Raw genomic sequence first — 26,493 nt, 5'->3', positions numbered from 1 at the left:
GAAATGGGTTGATTTAAGATATAAGAACAGTTAGCAAGAAGCCTGCCAAGGCCATACAGTTTATACGTAATATAAGTCTCTGTGTGTTTACTTGGTTGGGTCTGAGTGGCTGTGGGACTGGTGGGTGAGAGAGATTTGTCCTGACCGTGGGCCAGGCAGGACCAGGAAAACTCTAGCTACAGAAATGCACAATTTTTCTGCATTTAATATTACATCAGATATTTGAAGTAGAAAATATTATTTTCTGCATTGCTCTAGGGATGTTCCTAATATCTCATTTTGTAATGCTGGAGAACTGTAATATAGTTGTTTATGCAAAGGCTCCGTTTTTTAGATTCACTAAACATTAGTTGAGCATCTACACTGTACCAGACATGACCATTGTCTTACTCTGTTGTACCACAATATCTAATTTGGTGAGCAAAGACTCCAGTCATCAGGGGGACCTGGTATGTCAGCATTTCCTTCATATCATACTTCAGTGTCCAGGTCATTGCAACATCAAATGTCTGTTCATAGTTTCCTTGTAGATTTTTCCTTCTCTTTCCTCTTTACCCAGCTGTAACAAACACCCAGAACATAGTCCAACCATTCTCAGTGCAAAGATGAACACGGTAAAAGCTGGCTGCATTTACGCTGGCTTTTCTTGCCTTCAGTGTGGGCAGGTAAAAGGAGGGGTAGTATTAATTACCCATGGAGAGCAGAGAAACAAGCACTTCAGAAAACTGATAAGAACAGAAGTGCACACTATGCACAATTCCATTTTCTTGTTTCCTTAAGGGCTCTTTATATGCTGTGGACCTTCCAAGTAAGTGATGTACCTAACTTAAACATTAATGACAATATCCATGTGTGTCCATTTTCACCTCTGCAAATTTAATTTTAATTAATAATCCTTAATACATTTATTTTAAATTATATTAAACATACTACTTTATGGTAGGCTTACATAAAGTTCTGCTTCAAATGAAAAATTCTGACCAAGAGAAATGCCATTGACATGGGGAAGTTCAGGGGGCATGTGGGAAATACAACACTGTGAGAACTTTGATGGCAGATTTTAGAGATAGGAATACTTGTGGCAAATGAAATAGAATATGGACAATTTCATTTCAGCTAGTTGACAGTATCATGTAAATGTGCCTGGAATCTAATGATAATGATTCAGCTGGTGCTGAAAACTTACATGTCACCTTGGTCAATCTTCAGGATTATGGTTTTGAGATAAATGTTCTGTTTTATACAAATGAGAATGTCAAGTCTTTGGGAAATTAATTAAGTACCTTGTCTATGGTCACACAGAAATCCATAAAGCCTGACTCTAGACTCTAAATTCTTCAATATATTAGACATTTCTTGCAGCCAGAAAGTTTCTCCAGAAAAAAAAAAGATTCTAAAATGGAGCTAAAAATAGCTTCCTATTTGTGTTTCTCAGGCAAACCATGAGCTACAGTATGAGGGGTTCACAGCAGTGTGTGGGCTTGATCTGCAGCATGGCGGATCACGCACACAGTGGCATCTCTAAGCTGCACAGCACATTGCGTGATGGTTTTAGCTTTTGCTAGTACAGGAAAAAAAGAGGTTTTGGGGCTACCTGCTGCTGGATGGAGGCATGGACCCACTGCTTCACAGAGTCAGCCATGAGCATGGTTCCCCCAGAGTGGTGGTAAACATACTTCCACCATGTTGGAAAGCTGAGGTGGGCGGAGCCAGCAGTCAAATCTGCCATTTCAGTACTAGCCACTGCAGTTGAAAGCAATAGATTCACAATAGACAGATTCAGATGGGATAAACCCTAAAAAGTTTACCATGTGTGTAAAAAAATGTACGTAGGCTTGGAAGAGAGAGGAAAAAGAATATAGACAGTTATATAAAGAAATAGAAAGTTTTAAAAAAACAAAATCTTTAAAGAGGAAATAAAAGTAATATAAAAAACAAGCCACATAAAGATGGATATTACACAGAGAATCTGGATTGTGTTGTCTTCAGGATTTTTAACTGCAGAAAGACATTTGATTGTAAAGGCTGCTGAGTTAAGCCAATATATATATTAAAGGTATCTTGACTTCAAAATTTGTGTCTAAGGATAATTTCTTTGGAAAAGAGGTTCTGCTTTTATTTCCACTGTAGATGAGAACCTGTGGATTGCTTCTAGGCTAATACAGTTTGATCAACTAAGATCCTCTGAAAGGTCTCTGATGACAAGATGATCCAATATCCAAAACAGCTTCAAAGCAACTTTCTGAGGCAATACAGCCTCACAGACTACTATAGCCAAGATTTAACTATAATTATTAACTTTCTCAGGATCCCCATAAGATTGTCAGTGCCCCCATCCAGCAGGAAGCAGTATGAGAAACTACGCCCACATTCCGAAAGAAATGAATTATGAATGTTTGTCTATGTTTAGGGGGTTGGTTACAAATTATTATTGGTCATAGTCAATCTCTTTCTAAAAGAAAAATGGAGGATATGATATAGAAATGTATGATATAGATATGATAGGATGGAAATATAGATTATTGAACCTACTTTTAAAGAGCAACAACTTGATTAAAATGTTTTACATTGCTACGGATTTTAGTTTATTGATACAAATTTAAAGTTAATTTGTTATACTGTATGCATATTTCTACTCTTGTTTAAGGTATTATGTTTATACAACTCATTTAAAATTGTAATGAATAATTAAGAAATACAGATTAATAAATACTTCAAAGACCTACAGAATATGACATTTAAAATGTTTTAAAAACTTAGACTTTCTGGACAATGAGACACATCTGCTCCTGGCAGCACCAATTTACTTCTAAGAGGAAAATGGGTGTTGAAGACACTCCATATAGATTTTATATTCTTCTTGGCAGAACTGGCCATTTGGGCAAGAAAACTGTTCTTACCTGGACTGCTTAACAAAATGTTGTATTGATTGGACATGCAGGACCCACAGAAAAACTGAATTTGCCAAAACAAGGCAAAATGGTCCTTCAGGTTCCTGCTTTGCAGAGGAAACTGCCAGACATTCTGCAGGATACAGGGAAAAGCAACTGAGAAATTCAAAGCCTATAGGCTGAAGATGGATGCCCCAGCATTGCACAGGAACTTTGGGTGATTGTCCAGGCAGCCAGCAGTCTCTGTCATTCTAGATTCTTGGAAGTTGCTTACAATGCTCTTCCTGTTTACTTAGGTAATATTATATCCTTCTGAGGTATTTGATGTAGTTGAAGACTAGATAGTTATAAGTATAATTTTCCTTGGTTATGATAAAAGTTAAATTAGATATGAAACATATATAGGATAGATGACAGGATATTTTCTTTAATTTTGCCACATGCAAATAAACTAGATATTGTAACTGTAATTCTTGCTTGATAACTTTGGTTATATGTAATTTTACTAGGTTCAAGTTAAAACCTTCCTTTTGTTTAGACAGAAAAGGGGAAGTGATGGAGGAATATCTTTCTCTATGCTGTGAATATATGCTGCTCGAATTGGTTGATAAATAAAGCCGTATGGCCTATGGCAAGGCAGCTTAGAGGCAGGTGGAAAATCCAGACAGAGAGATATGAAGAGAAAAGAGAGGCAAGGCAGACACTGGGAGCCATCACCAGGAGAAGCAAGATGTACAAGATACTGGTAAGCCACGAGCCACTTGGCAAAGTATAGATTTGCAGAAATGGGTCAATTTAAGCTGTAAGAGCTAACTAGCAAGAAACCTGCCATGGCCACAGTTTAAAAATAATACAAGCCTGTGTGTGTTTATCTGGGTCTGAGCTGCTGCAGGGCCAGTCGGAACACAGGGAATCTTCCAGCTACAATTTCTGTTTTCAAATTTATTTTTTATTTGTGTCTGTGTGTCTGTATGTGAGTATGTGGATGAGTCCATGTATTGCTGGAGGACAAAAGAGGGCTCTGTTTCCCCAGGGCTTGAGTTACAAGTAATTGTGAGCTGTCTGGCATGGATGCTGGGAACCAAACTCTGGTCCTTTAGAAGTACAGTAAGTACTCCTAAACTCTGAGCCATCTCTCCAGCCCTGAAACTATGTATCTTCTGGCTAAGGCAACTGTGACAGCCCGAGAATTTCTCCAGCACCAAGATATGATAATACACATTGAATTCTGCCCCAACCAGCTTTAGTAGTATGAAAACAGCAAAATCAATTAATATTTTTCGTTTCTACTGGCGCATTTTCTAATGCAGATGTTTATTTCGAATCTTTCTCATTATAGATTAAGATTTGGAGAAACATACATCAAAGACTTCTCGAAGCTTATTCCCACAGGGCTGTGGTAAAGATGAAAGGTGAAAGCCTGTTGATCTCTGTAAATCACTAAACAGCAGGAGGTATGTATGGCAACCCTGGGACTGTTTGGAGGAAGAGCAGAGAACTGTCTTGTTCAGTTTCTCCAGATTCCTGTGCTTCTCCTCACATAAACACAGCCCCAGTTATAGTGCTGGATGCATCTGCACGGTAGAACAGCCATTTCCTGGTGGGGGTTTCATAAGCTTGTGTGTCAAGCTTTAGAAGGCTTTCTGTTACTAGAATGTTAAGCTGTCTCCCCAAAGCATGCAGACCTTTGTGATGAACTGCTATGGCTGTGTTCAAGATAATAAGCTTGAATATCCTCTGTCTGTATAGGTACCGTAAGTTACAGTGAAGGAGAATCAATTAAATGACCTTTAACAAGATGTTAACAGGCTGAGTTTAAATGTAACTTCCTAGGAATTATGAATTATACACTAACTCTGGCCCATTATTTGAGTCTCTGTTTATCTTGACTACATTTTGCCATCTCCTTTTTGGAACTCCCTGGTCCTTGGACATCCATGACTATTTTTATTTGGAGGGTAGTGTGTGGGCATAGGTACTATTCCACTAATTGCAGATTGCAGAATGCTACCTAAGGGAACTACCTGTTAATTTTCAGTTTTCTCATCAGCAAAATGCTGAGTACAGTCTTGCCATGAGAGTCTTTTAAGGACTAAAATCAAAGTTAGACATAAAAGCATTCTGTACATAGTATTTAATAAAGCATAATCTGTTATCATTATTGTAGTTGGCATCTCCACCACCACTGCCTATGGTAGCTCCCTTAGTCTCACTAGGTGACATGAGCCCATTCAACTCTTGAGCGTGTTGCTTCTAAGAATCAATAAACCCAATGTCTTTACTTTTCACATGTGTATTCTCTACACAGTGTTAGCTGTTCGGCTTGCATTAGTTATTGTTTTTGTATGCGATATTCTATCTTTCCAGGCATTCAATAACTGTTTGCTGCAGCCAGAGTTCTTGCCACTCAGTCTGTCAACGTCCAGGAATTTTATATATTATATATAGCAATGTGATAAAGTCCTCCTTGTCTTCATTCAGAGAAATAGTAAAGACACAATCCCTGAGTAAGTCAGTGGAGGGATATATTAAAAATGGAAGAATGTCAAATTACAGCCTCCTCACAGAAAACCACAGTAGAGTAAGAAGAAAGGAAGCATCGAAGAGAGAAGATTCATTCACCTAACCCTTTTTACTGACGAAGGGGAATGAGACTAGAACACTGAAGGATGGGAGGGCCAAGCGAAGCTTGTGACTAAGGGAAGAACAGTCCTGGAAGAGGGGACTGTGGCTACAGAAATGACAAAGCCTGCCTAGGGCTTTAGTCACTGAACAGCAGGACAGCTGGTGGTGGAAGAGTGGAGCTGGCAGCATTAGGTAAAAGCAGGATGATGCACATGTGATTTGACCCATTTTCAGAACCGTGGCCGTTAGTTACTTCATGGTGAAATGAAAAGGCATGGGGACACTTTGAGCAGAGAGACAACAGGACATGGCCACCTGCAGCAGAACCACCCTGGCATTTGCACCGAGAATGGACTGAAGGGATGGATGGAGGACCCACTAAGGAGGAGGATGGCAGGCATCAAGGGAAGAGGGAAATGACCGTGGAGACCTTGAGAGGTGGAGTAATAATGGAGAGGTTACAAAAGTGAAGCCGCTGGGTTTTGATAGTGGAATATTATGGGATGTGAGATGAAATTTCATACAGAGTGACCAAGGATGACAGAACACCCAGATCTGAGCAGAGCACTGGCTAACTTCTCGAGAACATTCTCAGAGAAGTGGTTTAAAGACACAAAAGAGTTCAGGATATAGTCTTTTCATGTTAACCTTGAAATGACTCTAGAAACATGGACCTCCATATTTGACAGTTATCGACATACAAGTAGTATTTAAAGCCGTGAGCCTGAATGTCACTTCGCAAGTGAGAAGTGAGTGCAGGGAGAAAATAGTAGTCAGAGATTTGAACTCTCTGACATTTCAAAATTTAGATTTTGAGAAGATGAGCAAGGAGCTGTAAAGGGTATTGAGAAAACAGACAGCCAGGCAGATGATGGTGCAGTGAGACATGAAGCATGCTCAGGGAGGTAGGGGGAGAAGTACTTGAACATCCTCTTAACCAATTCTATCGGCACAAGAAGAAAAGAGAGGTACTACTTCAGGAAGAAGGAAACATGTCTGTGGTCTTGCTGCACAGCTGGGGAAAAAGGAAAAACAGCTGGGCAGGAAGACAAGTGGGCGCCACATGTACTCACTGGAAATGAACCAGCATGCCTTCAGAACGAAAACTGTCCAGATGGCTGCATGCCTTTCTTCAGCCCTCTCTGGATTCCTGGTTACAAGACAGAGGAGGCGGAGACTGGAATTTTGCCAGATAACATTACAAAAGGAGTGTGCCAATCAGCTACTCATTACTGTATCAAAAACTTACGGTAATTGGCTTAAAAAGAAAAAAAAGGTTGATATTGGCTCAGGTGTAGAAGACTCAGTCCACGGCAGATTTCCTGATGCTTGGGTCTGTGGGGCACATCATGATGGTCATAGAGGCACATTAACCTTATGGTATACTGCCCATAATATAGCACCTCTCAGTGACCCCACATATTAAAGGTCCTGCATTTTCCACTAGCACCATAAGAGGGTGCCTAAATTTTGAACACATGTTGCAGATACACACTGCAGTAAGGCATGAGGAAAAGCCTGTGTGCAGAAGAGAGGCCACCATGATAAACTACTGAATTTATGAAGCCACAAGCAACTGGAAAGGGTTGGAATGTGAGCAAAGAGACCAGGAAGAGAAGGCACCTAATGAGTGACAGATGTCTGCAAGAGAGGCTCAGACTTCAGATGAGCCATGGCCTTTAGTGTGGTGATACTGTGTTCCCCAATATATCGTGCACCCTAATAACTTATCTGGGGTCAGAGAATAGAACAGCCACTAGACAGACATAGAAGCCAGAAAATGGTGGCACTCACACCTTTAATCTTGGCATTCTGGAGGCAGAGATCCATCTGGATCTCTGTGAGTCCAAAGCCACACTGGAAACAGCCAAGCATGGTGATACATGACTTTAATCCTAGGGAGTGATGGCAGGAAGCAGAAAGGTATATAAGGTATGAGATCCTGCAACTAGAGCCTGGTTAAGCTTTTAGGCTTTTAGCAGCAGTTTAGCTGAGATCCATTCGGATGAGGACTCAGAGGCTTCCAGTCTGAGGAAACAGGATCAGCAGAGAATTTGTTGAGGTGAGGGGTTAGCTGTGGCTTATTCTGCTTCTCTAATATTCCAGCATTCACCCCAATACCTGGCTCCAGGTTTGTTTTGATTAATAAGACATTTTAATATTCGTGTTACACTTCAGTAACAGATAAGGAAAAGAAAAATGACAATATCTAAGAACTCCAGATATGATTGAGGCAATAGGCTAGAAGAAAATGCTAAGATAAACACAAAAGACATAAGACATTGAATAAAACTAGGTTATAAAGTTACCTGAACTAGAAACAGACAGTCAAACATGACAGGAATTTGGAAACTCAGAGACAGGATCAGGGAATCTCTTCATAGGGGATAACAAGAGAAACTTGTGAGGGCAAAAGTACAATAAGGAAATCTGCAAGGGGTTGAAGGGCTAGCTCAGTTGTCCTCAGAACTCACATTAACAAAATAAAGGCATGGTGACTTATACTTGTAATCCCAGGACTAGGGAGGTGGAAAAAGTACATCCCTGGGACTCACTGACCAGCAGCAGCCTATCCTAATTGCAGAACACTAGGCAGTCAAAGAAAACCAAGAGGAAGGTAACTGGGGAATCACAAGAGTGACTTTTTGCATTGACACATATGGATACACGGTGCATGGATACCCACATACATGTACACACATGAGCAAACACCTAAAACCAAACATTGTGCATAAAGATACACACATGTCTGTATGCATGCATCATACACACACACACCCACCCACCCACACACACACACACACACACACACACACACACACACCACTAAGGCTATAAGAGGAAAAATATCAATTCACTAACATAAGCACAATTATCAGTATAGGGTCAGATCTCTGGTTGACAGCCTAAAATTCAAACTCAGAAAGTAAATAACTGTCAGCTAAGATGAGGATATCCAACAAAGCTCCTTTTTTTTTTTTTTAAATTGGCAGGGAAATTCAAGGGAAGCACATGATCACAAAGCAGCATGGTGAAGTCTTAAATGAATATAATATGCAGAGAATAATGATAGTGTCAATCACAAGAGCCCAGGAAAAGAAAAATCTAGAACAAATAAAAAGGGACAGCAAAGAAGTAATCCATCAGCTCTCACAAGCCAACCAAGTCTGATACTGACAGGAAAGCAAGTGGAGAATAGTAGTCTACACCACCAGAAAAAAAATTCAACAAGAATTAACAAATAATGTGTCAATAATAAACTTAAGTGTAAATGCCTCAACCCACTAATAGACTCACAATGTCTGACTGGATTATAAAGCTGTATCCAACCATATGGTATCTCTAAGAAACATACCCACTGGTAAAGACATCCATAAAATGAAAGTCCAAGGCTGGATGCCAAACTTTCAAATGAGCAGAAACTAAACATAATCTACTCCAGCTATTTTGATAGCTGGTATCATAAACTTCAAGCCAAAATTATTTGCAAGAGATAGCAAAGACCACTATGTATTAATAAATAGAGCCATTCATCAGGAGGATATAACAATTGTAAAAATATATGCATCAAGCATCAACACTTCAAAGTTCATAAACAAACAATAATAGACATAAAATATTAAATACACCTGCATACAATAAGGGTGGATGATTTCAGTATCCTGTTCTCAGACCATTCAAAATATATAATCTTCACTGCATCCCATGGAAAATCTAGAAAAGGGTACTTTCCTAGACAAATACGACCTACCAAAATTAAATCAAGAATATATAAATAATATAAATAGTGACAAAGATTAAAGTATAATTGAAATTTTCTTTGGGCCACCAACCAGTTCCCAAATAAAGACATGGAGACAATTATTTATGAATGCTTGGCCCTCTCTTAGGCTTGTCCCACTAGCTCTTTTAACCCAGTTTAACCTGTTTCTATTCATCTATGTTTTGCCTCAGGGATTTTTACCTTTCTTTCATTCTGTATGTCCTACTTTCCTGCTTCCTCCGTGTCTGTCTGTCTGGCCCCTGGCATCTCCTTTGTGTCTCTTTTTTCTTTCTTTGCCTTTCTTTCTTCCTCAAGCATAATTCCTCCTCCTATTTACTCTCTCTGCCTGGAAGCCCTGCCTATACCTCCTCCCTCGCTATTGTCCATTCAGCTTTTTATGAGACCAATCAGATGCCTTAAGCAGACAAGGTAAAACAGCAATACATTTTTACATAATTAAACAAATGCAACACATCTTTATATAGTTAAACCAGTATTTCACAACATTAAAGCAGTGATAAAAGGTTTCCCAGGGAAGAAAGATACAAGACCTGATGGATTCAACACTGAATTGTTGCAAGCATTTAAAGAAGAGCTAACGCCAATGCTCCTCAAACTGTCCCATAAAACACAAAGGAACAGAACTTTACCAAGCTCACCTTACAAAGCTGGCATTACTCTGAAATGGAAAATGGAAACAAAACAAAACAAAAAAAACAACAAGAAATGGAAAAGACCAAACAAAGAAAACTAGAAGTGAATTTCTTTGATGAATATAGATGCAAATTTTCACAATATAATTCTTCAAATTTGAAGAACACCATTGATAAGATCACACACTATGACCAATTTGGTTTCATTTGAGAAATGCAAGGTTGGTTCAATCTATACAAACCAACAAGTGTAATTCAGGACAAAATAGAGTTAAGGACAGAAATCAACGATCATTTTTATCAATGCTCAACGATTTAAAGATACTCAATAAAATTCAATGCCCCTTAAGGATAAAAATGGTAAAGAAACTACAAATAGAAAAAAACATACCTCAACACAATAAAGGATATAAACCTTTATAATGTATAAGTAATATATAGTAAATATATATATTTACTAAACCCATAGTCAATATTATTCTAAACTATTAAAACCTAAAATCATTTCCTCTATATCCTTGTATTAGAGAAAGGTAACAACTCTCTACATTCTTATTTAGTAGAATGTTCATATCCTTTGCTAGAGCATCAAGAGGATAAAAATAAAGTGGATTAAAAAGAAGAAAGGAGGAAATTAATTTATTCCTATTTGTACATGACAGGACCCTGTACATTAAACAACCTAAACATTCTACCAGGACACTCCTAGACCCAATATACCCTTCAATAGAGTACCAGGCTACAACATCAACTTATAAAATTAGTAGCTTTTATATGTGTGAATAATAAACTCACATAATGAAATGAATGAAAGAGAAACTCCCATTCACACTAAAAAAATCAGTAATAGGACTAACTAAGAAGAAAAATATATTGAAGACACTAGAGCATGTGAAGAATTATCAAGGTCATGGATTTGGATTGGTAAAATGAATATTCTGAAAAGGGCTATGTTGACACAGTTAATCTACAGACTCAATGTAACCACCATCAAAGTCCTAATTCTATGCCTCAGAGATCTAGAATAGTTACAAAGTTCAAGTGAAAGCAGAACAGACCCCAGATAGCTGAACCAATCCTTAGTGTGAGTGCAATGCTTGGGATATCACAATACTTGATGATAAATTAGGTGACAGAACCACAGCAACAGCATAACATATCACAAAACATACATACAGACCAAGTGATGAGGACAAAGGACACAGAAATTGAACTATACAGTTAGACTTCACTAATTTTTGACAAATTTGTCAAAAACATACACTGGACAAGCAAAAGCCTCCTTAACAAACGGTTCTGAGGTCAAAGACCTCAGCATAAGACCTGGAAAGTGCTAAAGGGAAGCAACTGAAGATGCAGGCACACACGGGGGATTCTGATACAGTCTCCAACAGCGTACGAGATAATTTCATCCCAAGAACTAACTAATGGGATGACAAGACATTAAAAAGCTCCTTCTCAGCAAAGGAGTCGATCATGACAGTGGAAAGAGTGTATAGAACTGGAAAAATAATCTTTGTCAACTACATATCTGACAGAGGATCCATATCTAGGATATACAAAGAACTGTAAAAATTTAACAGCAAAAATTGAATCATCCAATTAATTAATGTGTAATTTACTATATAGGCAGTTCTAAGTAAAAGAAATAGAAATAGTCAATAAAGACTTTAGAAACTGTTCGATATACCATAGGGTAAATTCAAATTAAAACCACTTTGAGATTGGCTCTTATGAAGAAAACAAGTGATTAAAAAATGCTGATGAATGCATCAGGAATGAGGAAAACTAATTCGCTGCTGATGGGAATGGATATTTATGCAGCAACTAAGGAATTCAGTGTGGAAATTCATGAAATGATTGGAAAGAACTCCTATATTGCCCACTATATAATTCTTAGTTATATACCAAAAGGCCTCAGGTCTATATACTATAGAAATATCTGCACACACACACACACACACACACACACATTGTGAGTTCTCTATTCAAAACAACTAGAAAAATGGAACCAATTGAATGCCCATCAACATGAATAGATGAAGAAAATGTGCTACATTCACATGATAGACTTGTATGCAGCCACAGAAAACAACAAAATAAAAATATTTGCAGGAACATAAAAGTAACTGAAGCCACTGTTTATTAAAAAATAAAAATACTCAAATATTACATGTTTTCTTTCAACATGCTAAACCCAATTCAAATTATATACTTGTGCACATAAAAATGAATGTAAGGATAAGGATAATTTCCTTCACCAAGAATAACTAATTTGCTTTTTTTAAAGATTCATTTCTGAGATAAGGGTGTTTCTTTCACTGCATTGATGGAGTGCTTCCTCATGAAAAGTGCATAATTAGTTAATATGTTTTGATACTTTCCATTCAGTGCTAAACAGAATTACTCTGGTCAGTTTTGTCATGCACATTCTAAATATCCTTTTCCAAACATTTTCCATCTTACAATTTTATTCTAAATACACAAAGGAACACATTCTATAAATTTAGTGTAGAGTTAGTTCGCTGTGGGAAAAAAAAAATTTTAAGACATCTTTTAGGGCTTACAAATCTTTCTGAATTATTCTTCATTTTTCCATTTCATATTTTCTTCATTATATTTGTGGAAATTGAATAAATGCATGTACACATTCATGAAGGTTGATAGAGTTATGTCAAGTCCTATTATTTGAGGTTTCAATAAAGGCAACAAAATTATGGAACAAAAATATAATATACATTAATTTTTAATAGATTTATGAAGTTTCTCTGTCAAAATCAAATAGCCCGAGTCTCTTAAGTTGGTCAAAACTATCACACTGGGGAGCTGGAGGGATGGCTCAGCAGTTAAGAGCACTGGCTGCTCTTTCAGAGAACTTGGGTTTTCACTACCCACATGGCAGTTCACAACCATCTGTAATTCCAGTTCCAGATGATCCGATGCCCTCTTCTGGCCTCCATGGACACTGCATGCATGTAATGCACATATATACATGCAGGCAAAGTGCCCATACACATAAAATAAATAAATCTAAAAGCAGCATATCACACTGGATTGTGCTCTGCATTGGAGGGGTGTTAGTGGCAAGAAGTTAGGGACAAAATTCATGAATCTTTACACCATTATGCTCCGTGATAGAGGAACTCTTTCATATTGGGTGTAAAGAGAATGAGACCTCGTTGACGTAATATGGTGATACACTATTGAATACTTTTACCAATGGCTTAACTTCTTTGAAGAAATACATGATAAATATAGACAATTCACTCAAAATTTTCTCAGTCACAGCAGATATGAAATAGAAGGAATAACAACAATAAAACTATTATGGACACTCTGGCAGCAAAAGGTACATCGGTGTCTTCTAAAGATAAAACGCCCTGAATTAAAATGACATATTCAGAATCGTCCTATGATATGCAGCAGAAAAAGTGACAGAGGCTCACACAGGACAAGAGCCAAGAACCTGGCTATACACTGGCTAACACTGGGTGTGTGGTTGAGTCCGACACTTTGAAATGTACTTGAGGGGTTGGTGGTGGGATTGTTGCCTGTGTCTGCCCACTGGCTGCTATGAAATAAGCCATTTTCCCTTCAACCCATACCCACTACTATATACTGCCTCAACACAGGTCCCAAAGCAAGGGAGCCCACCCACCATGGACAGAAGACTCTCTGAACATGAGGTGGAAGACTTACAAAGAGGAAAAGGTGCATTTTGTCACAGGGATGGAGGACTGACTAACAGGATAGGGTGTATTACTCTTCAGGTGAAACACTGAAGAGAACACATGAAGAAATACACAATTTCATATGGCGCCTTTGCTCACTCCGCTTGCCTGCCTTCTGTTGCTGACAAGATGTCTGAGAAAATCAGCTTAAATGGAAGTCTCATCCACAGCAATTCTCCCCCTTGCTTAGAGGCTGTGTGTAGTGAGGGAGGATGCCATGATAGAAAATGCAGAGTAGAACGGAACTGCTCACCTCATGGTGCCCAGAGGCAGAGGATAAACAATAAAGGGTCAGGGTATATCCGTAGTGACCTAACTTCATTCCAACTGACCCCACCCCCTAAAGACCGCTCCAGCTTTTAACAGAACCCTGAGCTGAGGACCAAGCCTTCCATACACTGGCCCCAGGAGAGCACTTACAATCCAAACTATGGCCTCTCCCGGAACACTTCACCTCCTTCAGTGTTTATCTCACTGTCTTCAGCTACGGCCCTCCCTGTGGGTCAGCTGTGGGCGAGGTGAAAGAGGAAACAGTGAAACAGGTATGTGCAACTGATAATACACACCGCATCAACCTCTGGGATCAGTTCAAAATCCACTCAACCACCTACAGTTTTGGGGAAAAGTATTTCCATTTATGTTATTTGTATTATGTGAGTGGGGTGTGCAGGCATCTGGTTACTGGGGTCTACTCACAGAGTAGGGAAAATGATACAGCAGTTGGTGTTTTCATCGAAACCCTTGAGGTATACAGGATAGGACAGGTGACAAATCCAGGACAGGGCCCTTTAACCCCATCTCAAAATGCAAACGGGGGAAAAGTTCTGTGTCGACTGTAGAATATCCTCTTCCAGCAAGATGGCAGTGTCTGTCCCTGCAGAGTCTCAGCCATCAAGGATCAGCTCAGAAACAAGCTGCTGGCAGAATCCCTGCCTTCTTCCACCAGAGCGCTGATGTATGCTTGGCCTGACATTCATCTCCCACACTCCTGCTAATGTGCCGTTCTCACCTCCCTCTCCCCAGCAATTTCTCAATGTGCCAGCAGTGTCTCCCTTACCACTGCCAGTCTCTTCCTGCAACCATCGAGGAGGAAATCAGGCAAGTTCTGTGAATCAGTGATTTTAGTGCTACTGAGATATACCAGGAGCCTCTGGCTGAATGGGTTGCAGGATAGTTCTGCGGAGCCACGGCGCTCAAGGACCAGGCTTTCTTTGCAGGCCGTGTGGCATGCTCTCAATTGCTGAGGCAGCTTATGAGATGACCAAAGAAGGAGTTTAGTAAAGCCAGTGAAAGCAATCAAACCTACACTCGGCTCTCTCTAGGGGTATTTATTCAGACGCTCTGTGCCCCAAAGTCTTATCCCTAACAGTTAAACACTGACCTCCGACCCAGAGTTTCTTCCCTTTAGTACCCAGGACCCTGCATTTGTCCCTAGTGTGTTCACCTATTACTGAGCAGAGACTGCCTTAGATAAGTGCTCCATGAAGTTTGTAAGACTCCTGGAAGAGCCAATAAAACTGAGCTCTTAATTCAGTGCTGTCGTTAAGGAAGCTGGAAAGGGCCAGTTCCGTTCAGTTGGCCTTCTGTGTCAGTAGATTCAGCCAAGCACGGCAGACTGAAAACAGTTACAAAACTTAAAAATGGCCTCTGAACCGAATATAGTTTTTTCTTGATTTTCTCCAGACCATACAAGAATTTATTAGACATTAAAATTAACAGTAAGCCTTGTGTTGGTTTTCTGTTTCTGTAGTCCTCGCCTGACATATCAACCCGCAAAGAAAGAAGTCTCTTTAGGCTCACAAGTTGGGAGAGCACTCATCTGGATCCCAGGTGAGATGGCACACCATGACGTCATGATGGGAGTGTGCATGTGTATTGGGGCCAGCCATTCACCTCACACCTCACACCTCACACCTCACACCTCACACCTCACACGGGGAGAGTGGAAGAGGCAGGCAAGTCCTCAGCAACCTGAAGATCTCTCACCGGGCTCCAACTCTCACAGTTCCCTCCACCTCCTGAGAGCTCTACAGGCTGGGGACCACAACTTTAACATACAGGCTGTCACAGTAATTATTGTCTGTAACTAACAGACGATTCCCTGCATGCAGTTTGTGTGCAAATATAGACCACTGTGTATAAGGAACGTGAGCACCCCCAGGCTGCAATATATAAAAGAGTCCTGGGACTAATCCTCTTTAGATAGCTATAATTAGCTACTCATGTTGACTCAGTCATGTTAGCTACTCTATCAAATGGCAGAAACAAAAGAACTTTCCATGAAGCTTGCTCTAAAGTTCTCATGAGCTAACAAATGGTCACAAATGTGTTCTAGATCTGCTGTGGGACTCCAGGATTATTTTTAAATGTGTTGTGGGGCGCAAGGGATGGCTCAGGGGTTAAGAGCACTTGTTGCTTTTGCAGAGGACCTGAATTCAATTCTCAGCACCCACATGATGGCTCACAACCAGCCAGAACTCCAGTTCTAAGGGAATCTGTAGCCCTCCTCTGGGCTCTGCTGACATTAGGCACACATGTACATATATGCAGACAAAAACAGCCATACACAGAAAATCAAATCCAGAATATAAGATCTAAATAGTTACACCTATTTCATTTCTTTATTCCTGATGTTATTATGCACAAGTATAGTTGTACTAGTGTCCTACAACTTAATCACCATTTCAAACACACCCATGTACATCCTGTCAGAAGCCATGAGGAAATGCTGCAACTAGGTTACACAGGAGAGAGGGTGAGAACTGAGCAAAGTAAAGCCAGCCAGCCCCCTACTGTCACTTCGTTTAAGCGAGAAGAGAGTACACATCACATAATACCTTTGCTGCTATCAGCATTTCTCAGCCTCCAGTATCCATCTACTGTGTGTGTGAGTTTGAGCCTTCTCTCAGAGAGCTGTGCTCGCCAAGCTCTGGCGTGCTCAGAGTTCATAACTGGGCATGTCTGTCCAGTGTTTCTAATAAATGATTCCAACAACATTGGTGTGGAATGTGGACCTTAATTGATCCAGAAAACGAATCCACAAAAGACAAATGACCATGAAAATAAGAACACTCCCTGCAAGCTCAGAAAAGGGATTCCAATTCCAATCCCTCCCCTGCTTGTGGTCCTAATAGTAAAGCAGTCATGTTCATTTTGCTCATGAAGACGAAAAAGCAACTGGCCAGTCGGAAGAGCATGTTCAAATCAGTGGCTGCGCATTCTGGCCATAGTATAGTATAGACTTCTCTAGTTCCTACTTCTTCTTGTGCTAAATGTATTCAATTACATTCAATGACTCACTTTCAGTTTTATAATTAGTAAAGTCTCACAGAAGCATATTTGCAGACTTAATTATGACTTTTAGAATGATTTTATTTTTATTTATGTATTTGTATGCATCTCTGCATGTATGTTTGCCAATGTACATGCAGATGCCTGGGGAGGTCAGAAGAGGACTTCAGAGCCTGTGAGTTAGAGTTAGAGTTGGTTACCAGCCATCTGGTTATGACTATTGGGAATGGAACTTGAGTTCTGTTAAGACTAGCAAGTGCTCTTAACCACTGAGCCAGCTCTCCAACTCTAATCCTAATCACAATTTTTTAAAATATGTTGGAGAACCTTAACAATGAAGAGCCTCCCCAAAGCTTTTCATCCAGAGGCTATGTTTGAAAGGCTATGCACTGGGGACCACTTAGCATCTTTGATACACATAGACATTTTAATTAAATTAAGTATAGTAAGTTTAAACTGCTTTGAGTGTAAGAATATAGAAAACTTCAAATGATGTCCAAGTGAAGGGGCTTCCATTGTCTGTGTTCTTTGAACATACTATATTTTAACTTTCAAATCTCTATGGTGATTTGAACAGTAGGACTGTCAACCTCTTCTTCATTATGAGAAAGTTAGGGTTTAAATGACTATACTGTTTTCCTGACATTTGCAAAAAGGAGTTATATCCAGACCTTTCACTTCTGAACTCTTTGGACATGTTCTTTCATCCTCTATTCCAAGAGTGACTCAGTTTCTCTGCCAGGACTCAGTTTCTGTGCCAACAAGTAGGTACTGTTTCTCTAGGAAATCTAACCCCAGGAGACAGAGTGTTTTCACTTGGAGACTTCTTCTTACTAGAACCTGTGTTGGCTTTTCACCTGATGTTTTTCAAGTGGGGTAAAAATCCTTCACTCTGTGGGCTCCTGACATGTCTGGTGTGTTTCCTTTTAATAATATGAGCTGTGTGGTGCTGTGCTGACAGGACAGAGCAAGGGAACACATGCCCAAGGGATTATGGGTAACTGCTGGCCTTCCCATGACCAGGGAGGTTGCCTGCATACGAGCAAGCACAGGTAATTAGCTGAAGCTACCTTATTATACTAACCGTGTTTCAGGGGTCGCGCTTTAACAGGATTCCATTTAGAACTATTTAGTTCTTTCCTGACTGCTGTCCACCCGCTGACTAAACACAGTCTATGCTCTGTGTTGTAACAGACTTAAAAGTCCCTGCTGTGGAATAACAAAACTCAATCTATTTTTCAGATCTTCAAAGTACTTGTTAATACTGACTACACTGTATTATAAAACAACAACAACAAAATCCAATGTGGAGATGATTTTTTAGCTATTTCACTCCAGAGGCAGATTAAGAAAATACTGTGCAGAAGAAAGCAGAATTGTGGACTGATGTCACTGGATCTCCAAGTGGGATAAACATTTCGAAGAAGTGAGAAATAGCACTGTTTTGTGTATTTTTGAGACAGGGTCTCACTCTATAGCCCAGGCTAACCCTGAACCCACAGTGATCCTCCTGCCTTGGCATCCCAAGTGGGGTTACCATAGAATGCCACTACAATGACTTCCTTGAGAAATGACATTTTTATTCCTCACAGTTTATTTGTCTTAGGTTCTTTCATTCTCCTGCTTGCTGTGAATGTTGATGGTATCTGATTATGAGTCCACGGACCTTGAGGCTCATTTACTTTACTGAGATCAGGCAGATTCACACTGTGTGCCCACTGTTGATATCCCAGACTTGACCTAAGGCAGGAAGTTAGGAGAACAAACAGGAGAAGCCTCCATTAGGTGAGCCATGAAGGACAGTCACAGAGTTTTCATTCTACCAATGAACCATGCTCTAACTAAACTAGACTGACTACATCCTAGTCTACATGTAATTTAATAATCCCTGTATGAAAGTTATGAGTGTGGAAGGCAAATGACTTTTGCTGAAGCCTAGTTTAAAAAAAACTGAATTAACTTTTTCAGAATGTCTGATTCTTGAAACAGAAGGCATATGGAGGCAACAAAAAATATTGTATTTGTTTAACAAACAGGTCTACTTCAAGTACCCAAGGATTTATTTACTAAGCATCCACAGCCAGTGAGAAAGGTTCTATATTTCTAGTTATTTGTATTTTTGCTTGGACATGCTTTTAAATTAACATGCTAATGCCAGGATTCCATTTTACAGTCTTTGGTTTTTCTGATTTCATAATAGTAAATGTTTCTAAAGCCATAAAATTGTATTAGAGAGACCGCTGAGCCTGCAAACCCTTCCCCTGTGTGCAGTGGCATAGAAAGGAAAGAGCAAACTGAATCCTCTGTGCCCACCCTGAACTGGGTTCCGATTGGCAAATACTACATTTGTCAAATGAACAGAGAAGCCATGTGGTCTTCAAGGGTAAACTGATGATGCTGAAGTGAGCCTTCAGGACATTCTGGGTTATTAGTCTATATGTGTCTGCAGGAAGGGAGAGGTAACGGCATGGCCCAGTTATGGCAGCATTATTATGTTGGCATCACGTGGAAAGTTATAAAAGTGACTTTGCAAAGCGTAAGCATCACTGAGCTTTGAAAATCTGATGGGGTTAAGATTAGCAGTCACAGAACCACAGCCCAGGGAGATGCAAGAAGAGGGCCAGAGGCCAGCCTTCTATCAATCCACTCCTGCCTTTCCCTAATACCTCACAGCTTCTAATAACTATTATTCAGATGCCATGGCTACGGCAAAGAGCATGGAGGTCCACAGTATTTATTGAGCAGTCAGACCTCAAAAGGCATTGTAATATTTAGGACAAATATACAAACGTAAGACTAGAGCATCTTTTTAATTATTTTTTTTCACCCTAAATTAGAACAATTAACAATTAAAATATCTTCTATTCAAATTGGTGCTGTGGCTAAAGCCAGGCCAAGTAGGGGAACAGTTATTCTCAAGGGCCCAGAAGTTTTAAGGCTGATGATTCTTAGCTTTGACGCTTGGGAAATGTCACTGGAGACATGTCGTCCTTTCCTTGCCTCACCTATTAAGAGGGGCTAACAGGAGTGCTTACCTTCGTAAGATGGAATAGATATTTCAAAGAGACAACAGACATAAAATTCTTAATTTAGCTACTAGCATTGTGGCAGGCTACCATAGCTAATGCCATCATTAGCTTCTTTGCTGTCGTCATTGTGACTATATCAATGTTGGTTGGTAGCTGGGGCATTAAAAACGCTTCCGTCAGGCCAAATCCCAGGCACTCTGTGAATCCTCCTTCCCTTTTAATCTTTTTGAAATAAAAGGCTGGATTATATGCCTTCCCAATCTGTCCTGGATATAGAGTCCTTGAATGGTTTGTAGTCCAGCTATAGAATCAATGTGTCTTCAACTGAACTACTCCAGGATCTCACTGTTGAACTAATAATATCATTCTAATGGGATTTCAAGGGATTAGCTGGAATATCCTGAAAACCAGGTTAGCATCATATAGTTTAACATCTGACACAGACAAGTGTGTTTGTTCTACCAGTTTTCAGCATCTGCAAAGTCATAGTTCTTAATCTTATGTCCAGGCAAGCAGCAGCCCCTTCTGGGAACCTGCTAGAAGTATAAATTTCAGGGTGTCATTTCAAAGTTGCTGTGTCAGGAACCACAGGTGGGGACCAGCATCCATCAGGGCCAACCTGTGATTCTGAGGATGCTGAAGGTGAAGAACCACTGATGGGAATAAGGAGTGGGATACACATACATACAGATACACTGGGGTAAATGTTGCTGTCATTTATCTGGCCTCTGACCATATCTACAAGGAATGTCAGCCGGAAATGGTTCAAAGTCGAGTCACCAATCAACTGATGAGGCTGGGAAATCATCTTTGGCTACTGTCTCTAGGGAAGTGAGGAGCTAAGAAGGGTAGAGAAAAGTTCAGAAAACCAAAACGTAACAGAGGACATCAGTGTAAGGATGCTAGCAAGGGAGTTGTCCCAATGAGAATACACCATGTACTGTCTTCACACAGCTGTCGAGAATCAGATTTGCCATGTTCTCACTGTTCCAAAGAAATCAACTATTGTTCTTTTTATTATTATGTCAATAATTAAAAAACCTTGACATGCCAAAACCTGGTTATGAAGACCTACATGAAGTACAGAATTTGTTTTATGATTGTCTTCTACTTAACTGGGAAGAATAAACCTTTTCAGTAAAAGCCACACTGAGAAAAGTTACTTGATATGCTAAAAACTCACAAATACTAAGCTTAAGAGATGAAAAATTACATTAGGAACTACAGAGTTGTGGGTGATTTATTTACTTTGCTGCCCTTATGTTTTATTTATCCACTTATCCAAATCCCATTTAGACCTACAATTCTAATTAACTCTGAGGTATCAATATCCATTAAAAACTAAATATATCCAGTCTGGTCCCTTAGGCCTTTTCTCATACAGTCCATTTCAGGCAATGCATTCTCTCATAATTTCCCAAGGTATTAAGCCAAACATCCCTGTCTTTCCCCTTTATATCTGTCTCCTGCTCTCCCACACCCTCTCCCCTGTAACACAGTGTGTTCCTCAAATCCAGTTATTTTAACTTCACAAGGATTAGAGGATTTTTTTCCTTTCATCCTTTCTGCTGTGACCACCTTTATTCTTAACTCCATGGTGGATTTCTCCCTTTCCTTCTTCATAACTAGAGCTTAACACTCTTGAGAATAGGAATGCTGTCTCTTTTTAGGATCCAGCACAAAGCCTAGCAGGCTAAACCAGAAATTGCTCCCCAGTGAGTGTAATTAAGAAGCACACCAATTCATTGGCAGTCTCCCAGTGCTGATGACTTTGGTATACCACCAAACACTGGGTCTTTTCCAGAGGAAAAAGTGTAGCATGTGGCAAATTTGTAAAATAATAATATATCTATAATGCACAGCATATTTCAGGACCTTACTAATTTGCTAATAATTAGATTTTAGTGGCTTTGTATTAGAGCTTCTTTCTTGACCTTTACTTCAAATTACATTTATCAAACCTTGTAGATTATTACTGTTTTCATGTTTTAATAAACCAGTGACCTCAACATTAGTGTGTCAGAATATCTGGGGATGGATATGTATCTATACATCTAGAATGTGGTGTATTACCCACGCAAGATAATCTCAATAAATGCAAGCCTTACCTAAAAATTCACACTTCATTTGAGAGGGAAAAAAAAAAGGTCCATTTAAAAATACACTTGTTTCCCATGTCACGTGATGTATGAAAGCTGACATTCCAAAAAGATGTTGTTTGTGTCTAAAGGACGTGCTACCTCAGGAAATAACACACACACACCCAAACACTAATGGAGTGAAAGTAGCTCTCAGCACATCCTTTATGACCTTTATAGATTAAGTTTGTGCATTCATGCTACCAACGCCCCATTTCTATTGTGCAGCACACCAGGAACTCTAAGGTGGCCTAAAGTTGCTCTTAAGAAATGATCGAGTTCTAATTGAAAAAAAGGGACAGTGTTTCTTTATTATCCTTCACCAAAGTGGAATTCTAAAATGCACAAATAGAAAAGGAATTCTTGGCCAGAAGACTCATGTGAGAGACATCTTGCAGAAACACATGGCCTGGGAAGCTTCAGAGCCCTGGCAGACTGCAAGCCTTTACTACTTTCTATTAATAATCCGGGTCCAAGTGCCTGTAAGGGGCCAGGACCTACTTGTGAGATGAGGACTTAGCTCAGAAGTTGAACATTTTCCAACAAACACTCTCATAATAGCAGGTACCTTCTCCAGACACCAGATTTCTCCAGTTAGCACAAACGTCATTGTCTACAGGGACACTGGAGAACCCTCTAGAGGGCAGAACTGATGAGTTCCTTCAGTAACACATAAAAAATACATTGGCCAGCTATTTTGTTCTAGAGACTTCTGGGCTACTGATGGTCTACATGGAAGACTTAATACCTGGCCTATGGCTACCTAAGCCAAGTTAAAACAAGAGGTATATAATATAGTGTGTTGCTACTAAACATGCAGATGCTTTAGGGGTAGGATTACAGACATAAGTTTAAAGCCAAAAGGCGACTAAGGGTAGCAGCATGGGCCTTCAATGTTCCCTGGAAGCTCTTATATTGAAGCCTTAGTCCCAGGGTGGCAGTGTTCAAAGACAGAGCTTTGAGGAAGTGATTGAGGGCTTTCTCCTCACAAATGCATTATTTTAGCACTGGATGTCTAGATTAGGGGACTACTGGGAAATAATAAAAACTCTCACAGGTAGGGCCCAAGAAGAGGAAAGGGATCACGGAGGCCATGCCCCTGAAGGGTGTAGGTTTTCTCTAGCCCCTGAGTCTTTTGTCCTTTCTCTTGGCCCCTGTGAGGAGGTGAGCAGTTCTCTCTGTCACATCAATCACCATGTTGTTCTGTCTCACCACAGGCCCATAGTGAGAGAGCTGAGCAACCACAGGCAATTATGAGATTCTGCCTCTGCTCCCCTGAGCTGGTTAATCTTCAAAGGTGTGTCACTGTGGTGTAACCCTAACACTAAGAGACTAGACCCTTAGCTTACACCCATTAAGCCAGATTCCTACTTTATCCATCTGGGTGTTAGAAACGCTAACAGTGAAACACAGGGATACAACCTTATGCTCATCTCTAGGTGTTACTAAAGCTTGGATGCCCCAATCTAGGCTAGCTCAAGTTTCCAAGGGTCAGAGAGCCTATCAGCAAAAGTGTAACAATGTAACAAGATAACCCACAAGTGTATATGAAACAAATAACAACCAAGCTAGCAAAGCAATAGCAGAGAAGTATGATTCCGTAGAGTGTGAGTTTATCAATGTGTTGGTTCAGAGAAGGAGGAGGAGGGATTGAGGATGAGACTTCAGAATGCATGATACACAAGGTATCTCAGAACCTAAAGAGATGGTCAGCCCCAGTTTTCAACCTCTAACTGTGAAGACATTGATAAAAGTCCTTCAGAGAGCAAAGACAATAGTACACAGCACAGCTTGGCTGTTCACACTATCGCTTTTCAGACATAGAAAACTGTGTGTTGTCCAACACAGCAGAAGTTACTAGAACACATCTTAATAAGATTCCACTTTGAAAGGCAGATTTTTGGAGCCATGGTGGCATCTGCAATGTCTCTGCAATTAGTCCATCATTAGCCTTGATTCAAGGAAGCAAAGGGGCCAGTGTCTAGGGATCAAACTGGCCTTTCTGACACAGCGGAGGACAGTGACAAAGCAAAAGATCCAGACAGATGAAAACGTCCCTTACTTGTTCCCATCCACAGTCCCTCTGTCCCTACAGTGGCAAACACATGGAGAATAAGCAGGACACACCTCACTGAACTCACATTCGCTTCTTTTCATAGCACGAAGGTGTTGCTACACTTCTGCCATTAAGAAATATGTTGTAATCCTCCCATGGGTAGAGTTGAGCTTCTTTCTAGCAATTATTTCTGCTACTTTAAGGATGAATTTACAAGAAGCCCTGAGAGTGTGTTAACAGACAATATCAAAATTAGATGATGATATCTATCCACTTTTTCCAGAAGATGTAAGGATCTGCAACATGCAAAGATGTTAAATAGAAAAATAATCCAACAAAGTATAGTTTGGTAGTTCAGAGTGTTGAAATGAAATGAAAGCCCCAAACATGCACACTCACACACACACAGACACAGACACACACACACACACACACACACACACACACACAGAGACACACTCACTCACTCACTCACTCACTCACTCACTCACTCACTCACTCACTCACTCACTCACGGTGTTTACAAATCTAAAAAACCTTCTCCTAGGCAGAATAAACCAAATACAACACTTGGGTGCCCACCTGCTTCTCTCCACTTGGCTTTTTGTGGTTCAGCAACAGCTCCACGGCTCCAACCACCTCTTTTCTGATAGCATGAAGCAGAGCATCGCCAACATAGACATTGAAACTTAGCAAGAGTTCAATCAGCTCCAGGTTTTCGTTTTCAATGGCGATGAGAAGAGCAGTCCTGCCAAGGGGGTCGATGCAGTTAATGTTGATTTTAAAGTAAATCTCAGCTTCCTCCAGAGACTTCTTAACACTTGCGTAATCTCCCTTTTCCACTGCATTCAAGTAAGCTTTTTCTGAAGGTGAGAGTTCAGATTCGGCTCTGACAATCCTCAGGGGGATGCGGTCTCTGTAGGGGGCGTTGACATTTCTTTTATAATAGAACTGAGCCATGCTTCAGGCCATGCTAGTCCATCATCTCTGGAAGCACACACAGAAAGCAGATTGTGAGCACCAGTATGCCTCCAGGGCAGCACACATGCCATCAGACAAGGAATCATTATCGACAAAGATAGTATCCCTATTGATGAGTAAAAGGTGCTTCTTAGGTAAGGGACATAGATATTTACTCCGTTGCCTAGAAAGCAGAAGTTAAACTTTCTTTTTAAAAATTTTCGTTATGTGTATGTATGTGTGCACCTGTGAGAGTGTATGTGCACCACACACATTTGGGTACTCACAGGGGACAGAAGAGGGCATTGGAATCTCTGGAACTGGAACTAGGAACTGTTAAGAGCTGCCATGAGGGTGCTGGGAACTGAATTCAGGTCCTCTGTGAGAGCAACCAGGGATCTTAACCACTGAGCCTTCTCTCCAGCCCCAACACTATCTAATCTAAGAACAGAAAGTTATCTTAAAATTTTAAAGTAACATTTAATAAAGACTTCAGTTGGAGATGTTGAGAAATTATTTGCAAATATATACATTTATATAACATGTATATTTGTGTCTATGTGCATGTATAAGCATTTGTATGCCTGTGCCTAAACACACATGTACAAAGCACTTTAAAACTTAGAAGTCATGCCCTTAGGGTCCCGCCAGGAACATCCAAATGTACCATTCACTATGAATTTTGCTGATCATGAAACTGCTGCTATGGTTGTAGAGAAGAAAAGTCAGAAAAAATCTTCTCATTTGTCATGTAGTCAGTTCTTCACATTAATTAATAAGTATTCACGTCAAAGTTAGTGTGAATTCCTGGAACCACTGTTAATGAAATAACACTGGTTCTAGTGAATGTAACTTTTCTTTTTCTGTGTGTAAGCGAATTCAGTGAGGGGGAAAGAATGACATTAATTATCAAGATGAGACTGTGCTACTCAACCTGGAAACAAAGACAAAACAAAGAAAGAACATACTAGGAAAACATAGTTTCCAATTCTGCCACCTCTGTGAGATGACCCTCCATGCAGTGTAGGGACGGGTTCATTTAAAAATCTATTTTTATTTGGAAGTCACAGTAAAGACATAGCTGAAGCGGACAACGTGAATTTAAAATAATCGTAAGTGAAAGCAGCCACCGGAAGCAGCATTGTGTCAACATAAACCTGGTGTTGTGAAGTCAGTAAAATGAATTGTATTTTACATATAAATTCTTTACTGAAGTTTTCTGCATCTCATACCTGTTATTTATTCTCTGAAACATATGTTTATGTATATAGCATGAAATTAAAATAAGTAGGTCATTTAAACCATTTGCATGTTCCTATTAATTGGTATTTGTAGGCTAATCAGTGTATGAGTAAA

The 26,493-nt window shown here is 39.9% G+C and overlaps 1 protein-coding gene across 5 annotated transcripts in view; it reads right to left on the bottom strand.

Annotated features, from left to right (window-relative positions):
- Trpc4 (transient receptor potential cation channel subfamily C member 4) overlaps positions 1-26,493 on the bottom strand; it is a 186,156-nt gene that overhangs the window by 116,493 nt on the left and 43,170 nt on the right. For 3 of the 5 annotated variants that reach the window (XM_036191198.1, XM_036191201.1, XM_036191199.1), the window contains exon 2: positions 24,760-25,164. The exons of 1 other annotated variant lie outside the window; for it this stretch is intronic. In XM_036191198.1, the coding sequence (XP_036047091.1) occupies positions 24,760-25,137 (378 nt within the window). In that variant the 5' untranslated portion in view covers positions 25,138-25,164. The remainder of the gene's footprint in view (positions 1-24,759; positions 25,165-26,493) is intronic. One more of the 5 variants, XM_036191200.1, reaches the window with a different exon arrangement.

Source organism: Onychomys torridus, chromosome 6 (assembly GCF_903995425.1).
Source record: "Onychomys torridus chromosome 6, mOncTor1.1, whole genome shotgun sequence".
Classification (NCBI taxonomy): Eukaryota; Metazoa; Chordata; class Mammalia; order Rodentia; family Cricetidae; genus Onychomys; species Onychomys torridus.
This window is presented reverse-complemented; position numbering and strand designations above follow the sequence as displayed.